Source organism: Euleptes europaea, chromosome 3, assembly GCF_029931775.1.
Source record: "Euleptes europaea isolate rEulEur1 chromosome 3, rEulEur1.hap1, whole genome shotgun sequence".
Classification (NCBI taxonomy): Eukaryota; Metazoa; Chordata; class Lepidosauria; order Squamata; family Sphaerodactylidae; genus Euleptes; species Euleptes europaea.
The window spans coordinates 33,271,292-33,287,587 of NC_079314.1; the positions used below are offsets into that span (position 1 = coordinate 33,271,292).

Here is a 16,296-nt window from a genome sequence, read left to right on the forward strand (position 1 = left end):
GCTGCCAACTTGGAAGGCTTTAAGAGGGGAGTGGACATGTTCATGGAGGAGAGGGGTATTCATGGCCACTAGTTAAAATGGATGCTAGTCATGATGCATACCTATTCTCTCCAGGATCAGAGGAGTGTGCCTATTATATTCGGTGCTGTGGAACACAGGCAAGATAATGCTGCTGCAGTCATCCTGTTTGGGGGCTTCCTAGAGTCACCTGGTCGGTCATTGTGTGAACAGACTGCTGGACTTGATGGACCTTGGTCTGATCCAACATGGCTTTTCTTATGACTTCCCCTCCCCCCACCCAGAGCAGCAGAATTGGGAAAGAGGCCTGCAGCTTGGTCTCGTCTCCATCCCATTGTGAGGTCTCCAAGTTAGATATTGGACTGGCAATGGGAAGACCAAGCATCCAGCACTTGAGTCCTCTGAAGATGGGGCCTCTAGGCTAAAAAATCTTTCCATCTCCCACCCTACTGAGTGCTTAGGTGGCTTCTGGCAGCCCGATCATTCAGCATGTGGCCACCTTTCATCTCCCTCACTGCAAAGGGCACAATCCTCCGTGGAGATCCGTGCAAAGGCCTGCTTTGTGTCATTTCTTAAGAGAGGAGGAGGTAGGAAAAGGCTCCTGAGCCCCAGAGGCTACAACCTGCTTGGCACACGATGAACAGGACGGATTGTGTTTTTTCCAAAGTACTAAAAGATCCTCTTGCCGGGTCAGACGAAATGTCTCTGTAGTCCATCATCCTGTTTCTAAAAGCTCTTTCTGTGAAATGCATTATTATGTTTAGGCGGTTTCCGTGCTGCCTCTGCCCTCCAGATATACCAAAGAGGGCTAAACGCATAAAACAAGATACAAATCCTAGAAAATATTTCTACGTAAGATCAATTTAAAGCATCATAGTGTATAGATGAACAACATTCAGAGGCATTCTGGAGTAAAAAGGACAAGATTTGAGTCTAGTAGCACCTTAGAGACCAACAAGATTTCCAGGTTATAAGCGTTCGAGAATCAGAGCTCCCTTCATCAGATACAAGTGGAAATGGAGATCCCTGAATCCTAGTCGGAAGGTGGGGGTCAGGTGTTGCAAGGACGGGCGTCAGGATGCAAAGGTACCATGCAAAATGTAATCAGCCTAATTAGAGCTGGGGTGGAATGCTTACAGGTAGGAAATGCAGAACATTGGCATCTGTGGTGAGATAAGAATTTCAGGGATCTCCATTCCTACTTGTATCTGACCAAGGGAGCTTTTGACTCTCGAAAGCCTCTACCCTGGAAATCTTGGTGCTCCTGGACTCTACTCTTGCTCTTCTACTACAGACCAACTTGCCTGAAACTATCTTCATGGACTAAAAAGTATTTCAGCTTTTTCAGCAAGACCATTCAGACCTTGTATCCTTAGTCAGGGAGTCCCACAGGCTGTTGTAACAGGCTGGCAAGGCCTCCCCAAAGATTCCTGCCAGTCTTACTTCAGACCACACAGGTTCCTGCACAAAGGCCTTCCTCAGAGACTTCAGTATTTGGGCAGGATGATATCAGAATGGGGCCCCAAGACATTTAGGGTTTTAAAGGTCAAAAACACAACTTGAATTTGTCCTGGAAGCACACCTGCAGCCAGAGCAGATTATAGGATGCTGGTTTGAGTTGTTCATCATGGTGGATTGCCGGAGATGGAACGTGTGAACAGTCTTCAGTGGTGGCCCCACACAAAGTGTCTTAACAGTAGTCCAGTCTAAATACCACTAATTTGGGTATGACAATACCCAGGTTGGCTTTCTGCAGGAACAGCCACAGTCAAGGGGTCCCAGTCAAAGCTGGGGAAAGACCCCCTAGCTGACTTGTCTTCCCAGGGAATCACTGCAAAGCTCTCACAGTGGTTTGTCACCAACATGTAGGGTTCAGAGATATTCTGCCCCTGGACAGGAAGGTTCTGTTCAGTTCCAGGAACTTGCCTATCTCCCTCTGCACCCCCCACAATAACCTCTCCAAGCTAGGGCATACAAGCCAGAGCTTATATGCTGTAGCAGTGAATTCTCTAAGTCCATTGTGTGCTGTATAAAACCGTACTTTTCTGTTGTCTGTTTATGTTATAGCCCAACAGCTTGCTTCTGAAAACGCTCCAAGAACCTGGCTTTTGTGTTTTTTTCTGCTTTCTTTCAGATTGCTTTTCTGGAAGCAAACCCTTTCAAGTCCTGACGGGACTGTAAATCCACCTGGGTTTCCTCTGGGCCCTGGAGAAATCTGGGTTTAGCCAGGGGGCCAGGAGTCCAGGCATATGCTTGGGGTGGCAACCTTTTTAGGAGAGCCAGTGAAATAGCTGTATGTGTGTGCAGTCAGAAAGATGGTCCCTCAGGATCCCCCAGGTAGCCAAAGAAGTATCTTGAGCCCGGCTGAGACTGTGGCATAAGAAGGAAGTCTATCATGGCCCATGCTCCTCTTCTGGAGTTGTTTAGGGTCTTCTTAAGGAGTTATAGGTTGTGTCTTCTGCTTTTTTGTGTGTCTTGTTTAGGGCTAGGCTGAAAAATGTGGCTTAGTAAGTTAAGCAGTGTGAAATATATACAGCAGGGGGTGCTTGCGGGTGACAAGACACAGGTTACGTATATTACACTGTTAACCCTGTACGATGTTTTCTCTCCCCTTTTCCTTCCTTCCCTCCCTCTCTCTCCTCCTTTCCCCTCCTCTTGTTTGCATCCCTTCTCCTTCATAGTTCTTCCTCGGCAACCAGGTACAGTGTGCCTTGCTATGCTGCCTTTAAGTGCTTTTGTAGATTGTTTTCTTAAAAGCATCGCATGCTGTGTATCTATTTTTTTTTTTTTAAAGAGAGATCTTTGTTCTGCTCTGGGTGGCTTCTGCTTATATGAATGTGGTGAGAAGAGCTTGGATGTTATTAACTTAGCCCAGATCCTGGTATACAGCGATAAGGGTGGCGAAAGGCAATGTGTAACTTCCAGGGCAGGCACACACGCTGGCACAGCAGCATGCATCCACTGGCCCTGGCCCTTTTGTTCAGATCTCAGGTCTTTCCCAAAATCCATTAACCTGCCAAGCTGAAAACCTCCGAGCCAGGCAGCCGTGCCAAGGGAACGTTGCTGTACACGCGGCTCTGATCTGAAGCCGAGCTCACCCCCCAACCCTGTTTCTATGCCTTGGAAAGCATAAAGCTGTGATGCAGAGCGTGTGCAGAGTTTCATTCCATTATTTTCAGTGTGCAAGCGTTGGCAGCCTTTCTCCACTGTGCAATCCCATGATTCCAAAAAGGTTGATTCATGAGTACCTTGAGCTTCTGGGACTGAATGCCCAGATGCTGCTGCATGGCTGAATAAAACAGCTGACTTGCAGGCCCTGTTTAGACACCTGCACCTTTCTCCACAGTATGAATAGTAGCACCTGGGGGATAATTTCCATTAGAAAAACAGCACAAGGCAAAGGGGTTAATATCCTTCCTGTGCAGTTAATATCCTCCCTCCCGGATGTCTCAGGCTAGCTGGATCTCGTCAGATCTTGGAAGCTAAGCAGGGTTGGCCCCTGGTTAGTCCTTGGGTGGGAGACCACCAAGGAAGTCCAGGGTTGCTACTCAGGGACAGGCAATGGCAAACCACCTCCGCTCGTCTCTTGCCTCGAAAACCCTACAGGGTTGCCATAAGTTGGCTGTGACTCGATGCACCTTCCACAACCAGGCCAGTGTTGAAGCCCCGATCCTAATTGCTTTTTGTGTGCGTGTGGCTGCTTTTACAAATTGATTAAAAAAAGGCAGGAGGTCTGTTTACGGATCTCTGGTGGGTTCTCAGGCTGCCTTTTCCACAATCATGCCTGAAATGGCACATGCGATCCTTGCGGGGTCAGCTTTCATGTGACTCATCCTCACCTGCATAGGGTAGGACCCCAGTGCCAGCAAAGGCCTTGTTCTTTTGATGTGTTGCAGAGGGAATGGTTTCTGCCCTCCTTTGCACAAGAGAGTTTCTGTATACCAGCATCTGGATCATTTCAAATTAATTTTTCCATCTATTTTGGAATATAAACGCTGAATCCATTTAGACAACTTTCTTCTGTAATTATCACTAAACCTTCAGTCTTATCTGCATGAAATCTGACTTAATAACTCAAGGGTACAGGAAAGCGAATGGAAAATTGCTTCTAAACTCATCTTAACTTAATTTTGGTCTCAATTTTATATGCAAAGTATGGGAGTCCCAGCAACCCACAGAAGAAATCCATTTAAATTTGTTTCATGAACTGCATCCTGCCTCTGTGTTGATCAGATATTGGGAACATGTGACATGAATGTCCTTGATAGAGTGAATTTATTTTGACCAATCAGCTGAATGTGTAACATCCTGAAAGAAATTTGAATTTCCTGTAGAAAACATCATGACTATATCAGATATTGAGCCTAAAATGTAGGAAGTCTCCTCGGTATACAGTTAAAAGCCAGCATGGTGTAGTGGTTAAGAGCAGCGGATTTTAATCTGGTGAACCAGGTTTGTTTCCCCACTCCTCCACATGAAACCTGCTGGGTGACCTTGGGCCAGTCACAGTTCTCTCCAAACTCTCTCAGCCCCACTTACCTCACAAGGTACCTGTTGTGGGGAGGGGAAGGGAAGGCGATCGTAAGCCGCTTTGAGACTCCTTAAGGTAGAGAAAAGCGGGGTATAAAAACCAACTCCTCTTCTTTAACTTTTCATAACTTCTGTTATATAGAAAATTCCAGTTCCTGTCTGCAAAGTGAGGTCTAGAGTAGCCAGCTCTTGACTAAAACGGCTGGGAAAGAGTCCCTCTTTGGAGATCCTCTACCGCTCCAAGTAGAGAGTTCTGGGCTAGATGGGCCATTAGGCTAGAGAGCTTTGTGTGGACTGGGCTACAGAAGACCTGCGGGCGGTTCTGCAGGGAAGGTTCATAACTCAGTGGTAGAACACCTACTGTGCATGCAGAAGACTGTGCATGCCTGGCGTTCCCCCCGATAGGAGGATAGTGAAAACACTTCAGTCCATGAGGTGATATAAAAATAAATAAATGAAGATCTCTGAAACAGGGCGATAAAGTATTTAGCATGTAATGCATAGCAGAGAACCAGAAGACGGTGCCTGAGTCTTTTCTTCTCATCAGGGAGATTCTAGGCTGTTCAGGATCATTCACCATTATGAAGGATTTTGAGATTTGACTCTTACGCCTCTTGGGGGGCAGGCTTGGTGTGTCTAGGGTGTTTTTCTGGTGGCCAGGGGCTTGTTCTGGACTCTGCGAATGTTAAGCAGACTTCAGACTGTCATGGGAAGGGTTTTGCTGTCACTGGGAGAAGGCTGCAATGCTAGAATTCCTTGACAGATTGCCTTTTCAGTACCAGCTGGCTCTTCTTCAAAATGGACAGTATCAGGAGGGCATGCCTGGAAGGCCATCTTTTTCCACTTATCAAGCTGTTTTGATGGTAGGGTAGACCCAAAGTGCAGAGATGGATTTTTAAGAGGATCATTTTTAGTAAAGGCAAAGCAAAGTTGAGACATTACCATTTTTATCTTATAATTTGTAACAGTGCATTAAAATGAGTCATGTTCATTTTAAAAAAATACAGGGCATTCAGTCAGTAGAATTGCAAATTGTCCCAGGGGTGGAAATATTTTGCCTCTCCTGCTGTACTCCCTTTTAGAGAAGAGCCTTGTCCACCCACCCCACCCCCAAGTCTTCTGAGTGTCTTTATGAACTGGCTTCCAAACGTTCTGTTCCTTCCACAGTTTGGCGATTCACAGCAGCTGCGGCTGGTCCGTATTCTGCGCAGCACAGTCATGGTTCGTGTCGGTGGAGGATGGATGGCCCTGGATGAATTTTTAGTGAAGAACGATCCTTGCAGAGGTAAGGCAATTTTGTGCTTCTTAACCGGTATTTTGAGGTTTGAATCTGAGAGTTGCCCACTGGGAAATTCCTGGAGATTTTGGGGGTGGAGCATGGGGAGGGCAGGGTTTGGGGAGGAGAGGGACCACAGTGGAATATGCCATACAGTCCAGCCTCCAAAGCAGCCATTTTCTCCAGGGGAACTGATTTCTGTCATTCAGAGATTAGTTGTAATTCTGGGGATTCAGGTGGAGGTCGACAACCAGACCCCTCAGTCTAAGATTCTGCATTAACTAGAAAAGATTTGTAAAACCAGCAAATCATTAGAGCTGATTTAAGTAGCAGGCAAGGATCTTGCCCATAGGGCATAACCAATCAGGAAGCCCTTCTGCACAGTGCTCATTGTATTGAATGTTGTCCGGGAGCCCTTCCCGGCAGTTTGTGCCCCCGTGTGAATTGATGGAAGGAGGAGGCTTCCATTTAGACCTACCCACCTCAAGCGCCACCATATTTTGTCTGGTCCAGAACCAGCTTGAAAACACACTCCCCCCTGAATCTTCAGGAGTTGACAAAATTCCCATGAATACAGAGGACGTGGTAGGCAATCAGGGGCTCATTGCATGGACAACGAGAAGCGGGGTGCCTCTGACACCCCATCTTTGTGTCTGTAAGCTGACCTTTCTTTTCAGGCCCCACTTTAGCATTCCAAAATGGCCTCCCTGCATGCCAGTGTGCAAATCTTTCTCCTGCCTTTCTCCTACTCCTCCTCTTCTCTGACCCAGGCCGCCATTTTGTTTTTCCTGCTCTGTCTTTTCCTCTGTATCTGGTGTATTTTCTTTCTTCTAGTTCACCACCCTGGAAGTAAAATAAAACGCTCTGATTCCAGCTCTTCGATTGCCAGTCAGTCTCCAATAGGTTGGCGGTTTTCTCTTGGTTTTCGTCTCCCTCCCGTCCTGTTGGGAATGGCTTTGCTCCTCTAACCTGGCTCGGCCTGTCCCTAGCCCTACTTCCCTCGCTCGGGAGGGGTGCGGCAAAGAACAGGGAGAAAAGCACTCGTGGCTGGCGGTCTTGGGGAGGGGCAGCAAGATTGAAGCCTCAGCTTGCTGGGGGTGTCTGTGGCCTCCAGGGGCTGCTCGCTTGTGCAGACCCTTCCAATCGTACCGTCTCCTTTGTCTGTGCTGGTTTTTCTTCGTAGTGGCTGGCCCCAGGGGCTTCAGGGATGAGAACCTGGGCATCTCATGCCCAAACAAGAAAACAGTCCCTACAAGTTTCCTTTACCCCCCAGGGAGACCCGCTAACTTTGCAGGGCTGCTAAAGAAAAAACAACAACAGTGGGTCTGAGAGGGCTGCTGCATGATTTGTACGCCACAAAGACATGAAGAATGCTGAGAGATGCGGCAGGTGGCAGTGTTTGACAAATCCCAGGCACCGGGTCACTGTGGCACCTAGAAATTTCATTCGTAGCATTTTCAGCAACCATTATATTGTAGCATCTCTCGACAATTCTCCGTGGAAGTACAAAGGTTGGATCCAACCAGGTTTTCCATTGGTAAAAAAAGGGGGGGAAATACCTCATTTGTCCACTGAAAAGGCTATGCTTGGAATCCGCATGGACGAAAGCCATCTGGAACAGGGGCTGTTAAAAAAAAAAAGGAGGTAGACTGGATTGGCTGAAATTGAGCGAAAAAGCTGACTGGACCCAACACAAAGCTTATTTATCGTTCTGCATCAGAATGTTTTCTCGTACGGCATAACAATAAATGTGAGTGAAGTTCTTGTCATTGTTTGTTCCTACATAAACCGAACATTACACCCCCCCAAAAAAGTTACCCTCTTTCCTGGCATCTTCAAAAGCAGAGGCTTTGCATCTTTCCCGCCATTTTCTTACCATGGGATGTGCCCGGGCCCCTTCTAGGAAATAATCCAGGGCCCTCCTTCCTTTCATTGGACTGGAATCCTTGCCAAAGTCACTCCTTTGGGCCAGGCCTGCTGCCACCTCTTTGCCTCCACACCTGCTGTGTTGTCCCTGAACTCAGCACATGTGTTTATTGACCTCCAGGAGATCTCTCGTAGCCACCCCTCTTTACTCTTGGTGGTCCCAGCCTGGGCCTGCAGGTTATCCCTTCACAATGCTGTACTGAGCTGCAATTGCTTGTGTGGGGTGTGTGTGTGTGTGTGTGTGTGTGATGTGGTGTGAAATCTCACACTTCACTTTTTGCCCTGCAAGGCTTTCTGCATGGTGTCGCTTACTTAACAAAACTTGTTCCTTGTCTGTTTTTTTATTATGTTGGTTTTTCAAGACAGCGAGATGTGCCGATCATTTTAACTAGAAAGCAGAGATGCTGTTTTCTTGGTTGCAAATGTTTTAATCTCCACCCCACCCTGGTTTGTTCCCTTTCCCATATCTTGGGGATTCGGGTGGCCAAGTGAATAAGGCTGGGTTGAGAGCTCTAGGCTATGTTCATCACAAAGACCACTTGCAACTTCAGCCGAACAAATCTCTTGCATTCTGGGGCATAAGCTCTCTGGACAACTTGTCTTTTGCACTTCCGGGCCAGCAGTTCCCAGTGCTAAAGTCGGGGTATGGAATCCAGAACTCTTTTATAAGAGAGCCTGCGTGGTGTAGTGGTTAAGAGTGATGGGCTCTAATCTGGTGAACTGGGTTGGTTTCCCCACTCCTCCACATGAAGCCTGCTGGGTGACCTTGGGCCAGTCACAGTTCTCTCAGAACTTTCTCAGCCCCACCTACCTCACAAGGGGTCTGCTGTGGGGAGAGGAAGGAAAGGTGATTGTAAGCAGTTTTAAGACTCCTTAAAGGTAGAAAAAAGCAGAGTATAAAAAACCAACTCTTCTTCTTTCCCTTACCTCACCCCAAGTTCCTCTTACAAGTGCCAGCAAGCAGATAGTACCAAACACAGCTTGTGTTTAGGATCGCACAGTTGTCTCATGAGTAATATGTTGTGTTGACTCAGGGCTGAATGACTAGTGACGGAGGCCACAGGTACATCCTGTGGATGCTGACACCACCTTAGAATGTGGCGTCCCCAAGAGTTCTCCCCCACCCACCCCCACCTTTTCAGGTGCATAAACAGTCCCCCATTGCTGTTTCAGCACTTGAAAAGGTGAGGGGGAGGAGACAAGAGCTCCTGGGGCTGCCGCATGCCTTATCCAGATTCTAAAATGGCATCAGTGGTCACAGGATGGACCCCTAGCTGCCAAGACTTGCAGGCTGGCCCTCAGATGGTGTGGGGGGCCAGGCTCTGCGTGAATTGCAAAGAGACTGTTTTATGCTCAGCTTGCTAACTGCTACACCCAAAATAGCTTCCCCTCCCTCTCTCCAACCAACTTAGCACTTTTTAGGTGGTGGCGTATCAAATTGAGAGAGCCATGATAGTCTTCCTGTGGGGGTGGGGGGGTGACATCAATTGGAATTAGGAAGAAAGAATGGATCCCCCCTCCAGACAGACTTGCACAGAGTGTCAGAAGCCTCTAGCTTCAGCACTGATTTACTGTCTTTCTCCTTCCTTCCTTCCTCCCTCCCTCGTAGCACGTGGAAGAACTAACCTCGAACTCCGAGAGAAATTCATTCTCCCAGAGGGAGCTTCTCAGGGAATGGCACCGTTCCGCTCCAGGGGTCGCAGGTCCAAGCCTTCCTCTCGGGCAGCTTCCCCAACCCGGTCCAGTTCTAGCGCCAGCCAGAGCAACCACAGCTGCGCTTCTATGCCCTCCTCCCCAGCCACGCCTGCCAGCGGGACAAAGGTAAGCAGCTTCGCCAATCTTAACAAAGAAGCCCCTCCGCTCGGTCGTCGCGCTTAACTCCTTTCTTTCCCAAGATCAGTTCAGATGGGCAGGCTTGGGCCTGCCTCTTTTGACACTAGCACACATCAGCGCAGGAGGTGCCCCGGGGCTCTGCCAGGCACTGGAGGTGGGTGTTATAAACCTGCCAGGTTTCTATGGAAGGCAGCTGCTGGTTGCCCCTGAGCTGAGGGCCGAAGCTGGCGAGCGGAACAACCTGGCCCTGCAGGCCCCATGTGACTGGGTGGATAGCCTAGTGCAGGCTGCCTCCCCAACAGGGTACTGCAGAGATTGTGGGAAAGGTGTGACATGATCCTGTCCCCAGAATCAACACCTGTGTGGATATTTGGGGAGGGGTGAGGTTTGGGCCTCAGCATCTGGCAGCTGCTGATTGGACGGTGCCGGCAGAGGCTTAAACTCGGCACCTTTGAGGAATCTTTCAGAGTCACTTCTTTCCACCTTCACTCTGGAACCCTCTGCCACACGCAGGTAGGTAGAAAAAAACCAGCAAGTTTCTCTTCCTTCCTCTCCCCTCCAAATTGTTATCTGTTTGTGTGTCTACTTTTTTTTTTAATTTGGGGGAGATTTCTGATTTGTTTCCTGACTTTCTGGGATGTCAGGAATTTCCTCCCCCCACCCATCTGGTCGCTGGAAAGATGACCACATTGACCCCGAGGAGTTTGCGTTCCTCCTCCTGTGTGCCTCCTCATCGGGACAATGTGCGTGTGTTTTCACGACCCCTCTTTCTCTCTCTTTTTTTAAATTTTAGGATTCACTTTTCTGTTTTTTTTTTAAATTTCTTTCCTTCCATCCTGGACACTTTCTTCTCTTGCCATTCTCTCCCCCCCCCCCCCATTCCCTCAACCTCTCTTTGGATTCTCCATTTCACAGACTGTGCATCACTTCACTCGCTCTTATGACAAACCCTGGTTGGTAAACAGCAAGGCAGGCACCCCTTTGAGGGTCTCCGATGGTGCCGACCTGCACCTGTCCGCTTCTGAGGTAGGGTATGGCTTCCCTGGGGCAGCAGAGCAGGGTGGCCGGCGGCCTTTTCCTCTTGTAACGCTTTCCTCTTTCGTTATAACAGCGCTTGGTTAACCCTCCTCTAACGCTCAGGCTGTTGCCTTTTTTGTTAGGTGCCTAGGTTAAACTTCTTTCTTTTAAAAGAGTACATGCAGAAAGCCCTGACCTGGATGGCCCAGGCTAGCCTGATCTCGTCAGCCCTGGCTAGTACTTGGATGGGTGACCACCAAGAAGTCCAGGGTTGCTACGCAGAGGCAGGCTAATGGCAAACCACCTCTGGAAGTCTCTTGCGTTGAAATCCCTAGGGGGTCGCCGTAAGTCGGTTGCAACTCGATGGTACTTTCCTCCACCGAAAATATAGAGCACAATTTGCAAACTGCTGAAATGGTGAATATTTTTCAGATACCCCCAAAAAGAGACTTGGGCCTGTTTTTTACACTCTGAAATGACTGGAACAAACGGTTAAAGAGCTTCCTACTAAAGTTACTCTTTGTTTAGAAGTGGTTTATTAACGCTAACTTTACACCTGCAAAAATCAGCAACAGCACAGATGCCATGCCTACTTGAACTGTGGAGGGGGAGGGTCATTTAAGCAGCTATGCAGGGAGGGTGAGAAACTGGGTGTTACAGTAGATGCGGCCGTCCTGGCTTGCTTCCACACAACATCACAGTGCTTTTGTGCACCTTCCAGCTTTTCTGTGGCTTTCCCTATGCCTGCTTTGCTTTAATTTTTTTCAAAAGCTTGCAGCAAAGCGGGGGTAGCTGTCGTGTGGATGGGAAAGTCTGGATCTTTCCCGGTCCTGCCAGCATCAGTGCTAAGACAAGAAGGGATCTTATCACAGCTGGTTCTCCCTTTCCAATGGTCTCCCCACCTCGTGGTCTTTCTGTTTTAAAGAAACTCTCAGGCTGGTGTAGATTGCAGTCTTAGAATCATAGAGTTGGAAGGGACCACCAGGGTCATCTAGTCCAACCCCCTGCACAATGCAGGAAACTCACAACTACCTCCCCCCCACCCCCAGTGACCCCTACCCCATGTCCAGAAGATGGACAAGATGCCATCCCTCTCATCATCTGCGTAAGGTCATAGAATCAGCATTGCTGACAGATGGCCATCTAACCTCTTCTTAAAAACCTCCAGGAAAGGAGAGCTCACCACCTCCCGAGGAAGCCTGTTCCACTGAGGAACCGCTCTAGCTGTTAGAGAGTTCTTCCTAATGTCTAATGGAAACTCTTTTGATTTAATTTCAACCCATTGGATCTGGTCCGACCTTCTGGGGCAACAGAAAACAACTCGGCACCATCCTGTCAAAAACTGTGCCCCCTCCCCAAAGAACTCTTCTATCCTGTGTCCTGCTTCTTCATGGGGCTCCACCTTCGCACAGCTTTTTTTTTTTTTTATTGCTGAGAGGTTTTTAGAGAAATGATGTGGCCCAGAAGAATTTTTCTTGATTCTGAATTGTGGCGAGTTAAACCTGTCCAAGGTGCCTTTTTCGCCACTCAGGAGTGCCTCCCTCTTCCTTTAGAGACAAGGGCAGCGTTCTGACGTTCCAGCTGGCTCCGTGTGGTTAAAAAGGACTGAGAGCGGAATGGAGCTTTCTCAGGGTTTTTTTTTTCTCTTGCTCTGTCTCCCCTCCAGCTGCAGCACCTGGACAGTCAGGAAGAGAGCCGGGGCAGGACAGCAGGCCTCAATGTTTATTATAAGAGGGGCAAATGTACTAGGGACACAGAAGCTTCTCTTTAAAATTTCTGGTGCCCCCGTTATAATTTGGTCCCTGTGGGCCTTGTTTGCTACATGGCTTGGATCCGCCAGTAACATACGTGGATGGAAAGGGATTCCTGTCCACAAACCATGACTTCCTCCCCGCTTCTGCTGCAACCCAAAATGCCAGGATGCCCCTAGGAACCGCATGACGGAGAAGTCTGAGGTTTGCTAGCGGGAGGCGGGGAATCTGTAGGAAATTCCCCATCCTTCTGTTCATGGAAATCCTCCACTGGATCCAAGTCGGTATTTCTCGCCAAACTATATGATGATGTTGGGACTGCGGCCATGTTGCTTAGAGTGCAGATTTTCCCTTGGGCTTGACCCGCTTTCAAACATGATTACTCCTCAGACTTCCCCACTGAAAAGCTCTCCCTGTTCCTTTGCTCCAAGGTTACCCCATCTTCAAGCAGTAAACTGAAGCGGCCCACTTTCCACTCGAGCAGAACTTCCCTCGCTGGTGATACCAGCAACAGCTCCTCCCCAGCTTCTTCCAGGGCCAAAACCAACCGGGCAGGTAAGCACCATGGCAGGCCTGGAACCACCCCCAGCCATGAGCTGAGGAGGCCTCGGGCCAGCCTCCCGCCTTCGCCTCAGTCCCCCCAGTCTGCAGTGTGGGCTCAGCACTGCTGTCCGACCTGATGTGCTTGTTAAAAGGATGAGTGAGATGCTGTGCAGGGAATGCTTTGAACACTCGAAATGCCACGTCTTGTCACTATGAATTGACCAACCCTTCAGAGGGAGGGCCCCAGTTTTCCTATTTTGTGTTGATTATTTATTTGTTTGTTTTATTACATTTCTACCCTGCCCTCCCCAGCCAAAGGCCAGGCTCAGGGTGGCTCACAAGAATACCACATATGGTAAAAACAGAATAAAAACATTAAAACTATAGTTTTAAAACTATAGAGCCAGTGTGGTGTGAGAGCCAGCGTGGTGTAGTGGTTAAGAGCGGTGGTTTGGAGCGGTGAACTCTAATCTGGTGAACCGGTTTTGATTCCCCCACTCCTCCACATGAGCAGCGGACGCTAATCTGGTGAACCGGGTTGGTTTCCCCACTCCTCCACATGAAGCCAGCTGTGTGACCTTGAGCTAGTCACACTCTCTCAGCCCCACCTACCTCACAGGGTGTCTGTTGTGGGGAGGGGAAGGGAAGGTGATTGTAAGCCGGTTTGAGTCTCCCTTGTGGTGGAGAAAGTAGTCATATAAAAACCAACTCTTCTTCTAATAAGTAAGGGCAAAGATGCCCAGTGGTGACAAAAAAGTGAATGTCCGGCTGCAGCAGTGCCCTGGGCACAGCCTGGGTGTGCAAGGCAAAGGCACAGCTGCCAACAGCATCAGCTGCTCCTGCACCTGGAGTATCATCAAGGAGCGATGCCATTGGGCTAGTCCCATTCTTGTTGAGATAGATTACGATAAATCGTGATCTTGTGGATTATAAATTAGACACACACACAACGTTCAAGACACATTGCCTTCTTTCAGTAAATATAGAGGTTTACTATATCAAAAAGAGGATAAACTTGGAATATAAATTAATAACTCCTATCTACCATTCATTTCCTAAACTCTTGCCGGCACATGGCTAACAGGCTCTAAGGCTTAAAACACAGTAAAGAATATAGTTAATATTATCTACTCAAGGAAGAAGAAGTGAAAAGAAGTAAGTCTCTTCTTAATCACAACGACAGTTCAACTGAAGCTTCTAGGATCACACCAGAACATTACATGACCAATAGCTCTTGATCTGGCAGATCGACACTTGCCGAGTGGCTAGCACCATCTCCCTGAGTCAGTGTAAATGAAACACAAACATTTAGCTCTTTTTGTAATCCTGGCAGAGACAAAACTCGTATACTAATTCCCAACAATTCTGCTGTGGAAAGGGGCCGGCTGGCCTGTTCCCCATTTGTCACGTGTACTGAAACACCCCTGTTCCAGCACCCAGCTGGGATGCCAGCAGCCATGGCCTCTGGCGGAATGGTGGGTGTAGGAGGCACTGGGAACCAGAGATACCAGCTGAGAGACGGGGAAGATGGGCTATTAGACCCTCCTGGTCTTCCAGTGCAGTGACGTTGTATACATACACACACATGTCTGGTTTAACTTTCAGATCCTAAGAAAACCACCAGTCGCCCCACAAGCCGCGCCGGGAGCCGTACAGGGAGCCGAGCTAGCAGCCGCCGGGGAAGCGACGCCTCCGACTTCGACCTTCTGGAAACACAATCAGCCTGCTCAGACACGTCAGAGAGCAGCGCAACAGGCGGGCAGAGCGGTTCCCGACGGGGACTGGCCAAGCCTTCCAAAATCCCAACCATGTCCAAGAAATCTGCCACTGCCAACCCCAAAACTCCAGGCCCCAAGAGATAATACTGCATTCTCACACGACCGCATCTACACACAGAGAGGAGAAACCTGTGTCCACTTTTTAATCCTGCTTCATACATTGGATGTATATTTATTCTACACGGGAGAAAATTATATTGTTAAAAAGTGTAAAAGAATAATTGTGTTATGAAGCTGCCTTATTTTGTTCTGTTTATTTTTTTCCTTTGTAAGTTACTATTTTTCATGTGAATATTTATGTAGATAAAAACTTGCCTTCTGGTGACCTTCTTTTGCGTTTGGGGGGGCCCAGGAAAACAAATTGAAATGTGGAAGAGAATACAAGCAAGCAAAAGGTCATGATGTGAAAATGTAAGAAAAAAAGAAGCAAAAAAATTATAAATAGGATTTCTGTGCAGTGCAGGAGATGATCCTGCATTACCTTTTAGGATTGTCTCCTAAATGCATCTTTATAAAAACTTAACTTGCTGTCTCAGCAAGGTAAATTATATTTAAAAAGCAACACCTGAATATCCAGCAGTGTTCAAGGAACTCTTTCTTTTCTCTTTTTTTCTTTCCTTTTTCTTTCTTTTCTTTTTTTTCTAAATCATGGATACCTCAACAAGAGAGAAATGTGAGGTGAGGGGATCTGGAACTTCTGTTTCTGATTTTTTTAAAAGAAAATCATTGTGGTTTTACCTGAAGATCAAGTGGAGTGAGTTTGACTAAAATAAGTAAAAAAATTTTTGCACATGCTTTGTTACAAGAAAAGTTCACTACAAGTGCTGCATCTAGCAAAACAAAAGTACTGTCAGCAGTTCAGCTTTTAAAGAACAACTAACTTTACGTTTTCAGGGGGCTGCACGTACAGCTGTCCAGAAACATCACCCTGGTGTGGGAAATCTGGGGTGGGGTTGGGGACACAAGATGACCTTTTTAACAAGGGGACGAAAAGAGGGAGTTCCGGAGCCTCGTTCTCCTGTCTCGCCACTGTAAAAGACTGACCACTTTTTAAATTCACGAACTGCTATTTAACTGCATCGTTTCCTATTTATTGTCTCAACTGCGAAAATTCCACGTCGGACCAGACTTGACGTTTGCGGGTTTCTCCACTCCAGAGAAGAAAAAAGCCGGCTTCCACACGCAACCGTCGCTTGTTCTTGGAAATGTTTCAGAGTATCACCAGCAGCCCACTTGCAAGCAAGGCCCTGTCTTGCTTTTTGTATGCTCATTTTTTTTCCTTTGTAGAGGAAATAAAAAAAAATAAAAAGCTAATCATGTGACCATAAATGGGGGAAGGGAGTGGGGGGCTCTCTGGTCTTCCTGGATTATTAACTTTTGCTCCTGGCCCACTCTGACCACATTGCTGTGTGATTCTCTCAGTTGGTTAAATTGAGCCAGAACTCTGAAGCTCTACCAATGAACTGTTTAAAAAAAAAGAGACACTTTTTGTATTAAAATTGCTTGCAGTAATAATAAAAAGACCCTGGCCTCTTATTGTCTGCTTTTGTATCAACGTGAGTTATCCTTTTTTGTTTTTGTCCATAAAGTTAAAAAAAAAAAACACCCTGGCATGGCTTGGATT

At 47.6% G+C, this 16,296-nt stretch overlaps 1 protein-coding gene across 1 annotated transcript in view; it reads left to right on the top strand.

The window, feature by feature from the left end:
- Window positions 1-14,982, top strand: part of MACF1 (microtubule actin crosslinking factor 1) — a 378,039-nt gene extending 363,057 nt beyond the window's left edge. Inside the window, exons 89-92 of the mRNA XM_056846741.1 lie at window positions 5,716-5,833; window positions 9,360-9,571; window positions 12,783-12,906; window positions 14,500-14,982. Coding sequence (XP_056702719.1) covers window positions 5,716-5,833; window positions 9,360-9,571; window positions 12,783-12,906; window positions 14,500-14,756 — 711 coding nt within the window. The 3' untranslated portion in view covers window positions 14,757-14,982. The remainder of the gene's footprint in view (window positions 1-5,715; window positions 5,834-9,359; window positions 9,572-12,782; window positions 12,907-14,499) is intronic.
- Window positions 14,983-16,296: the final 1,314 nt, after the last annotated feature.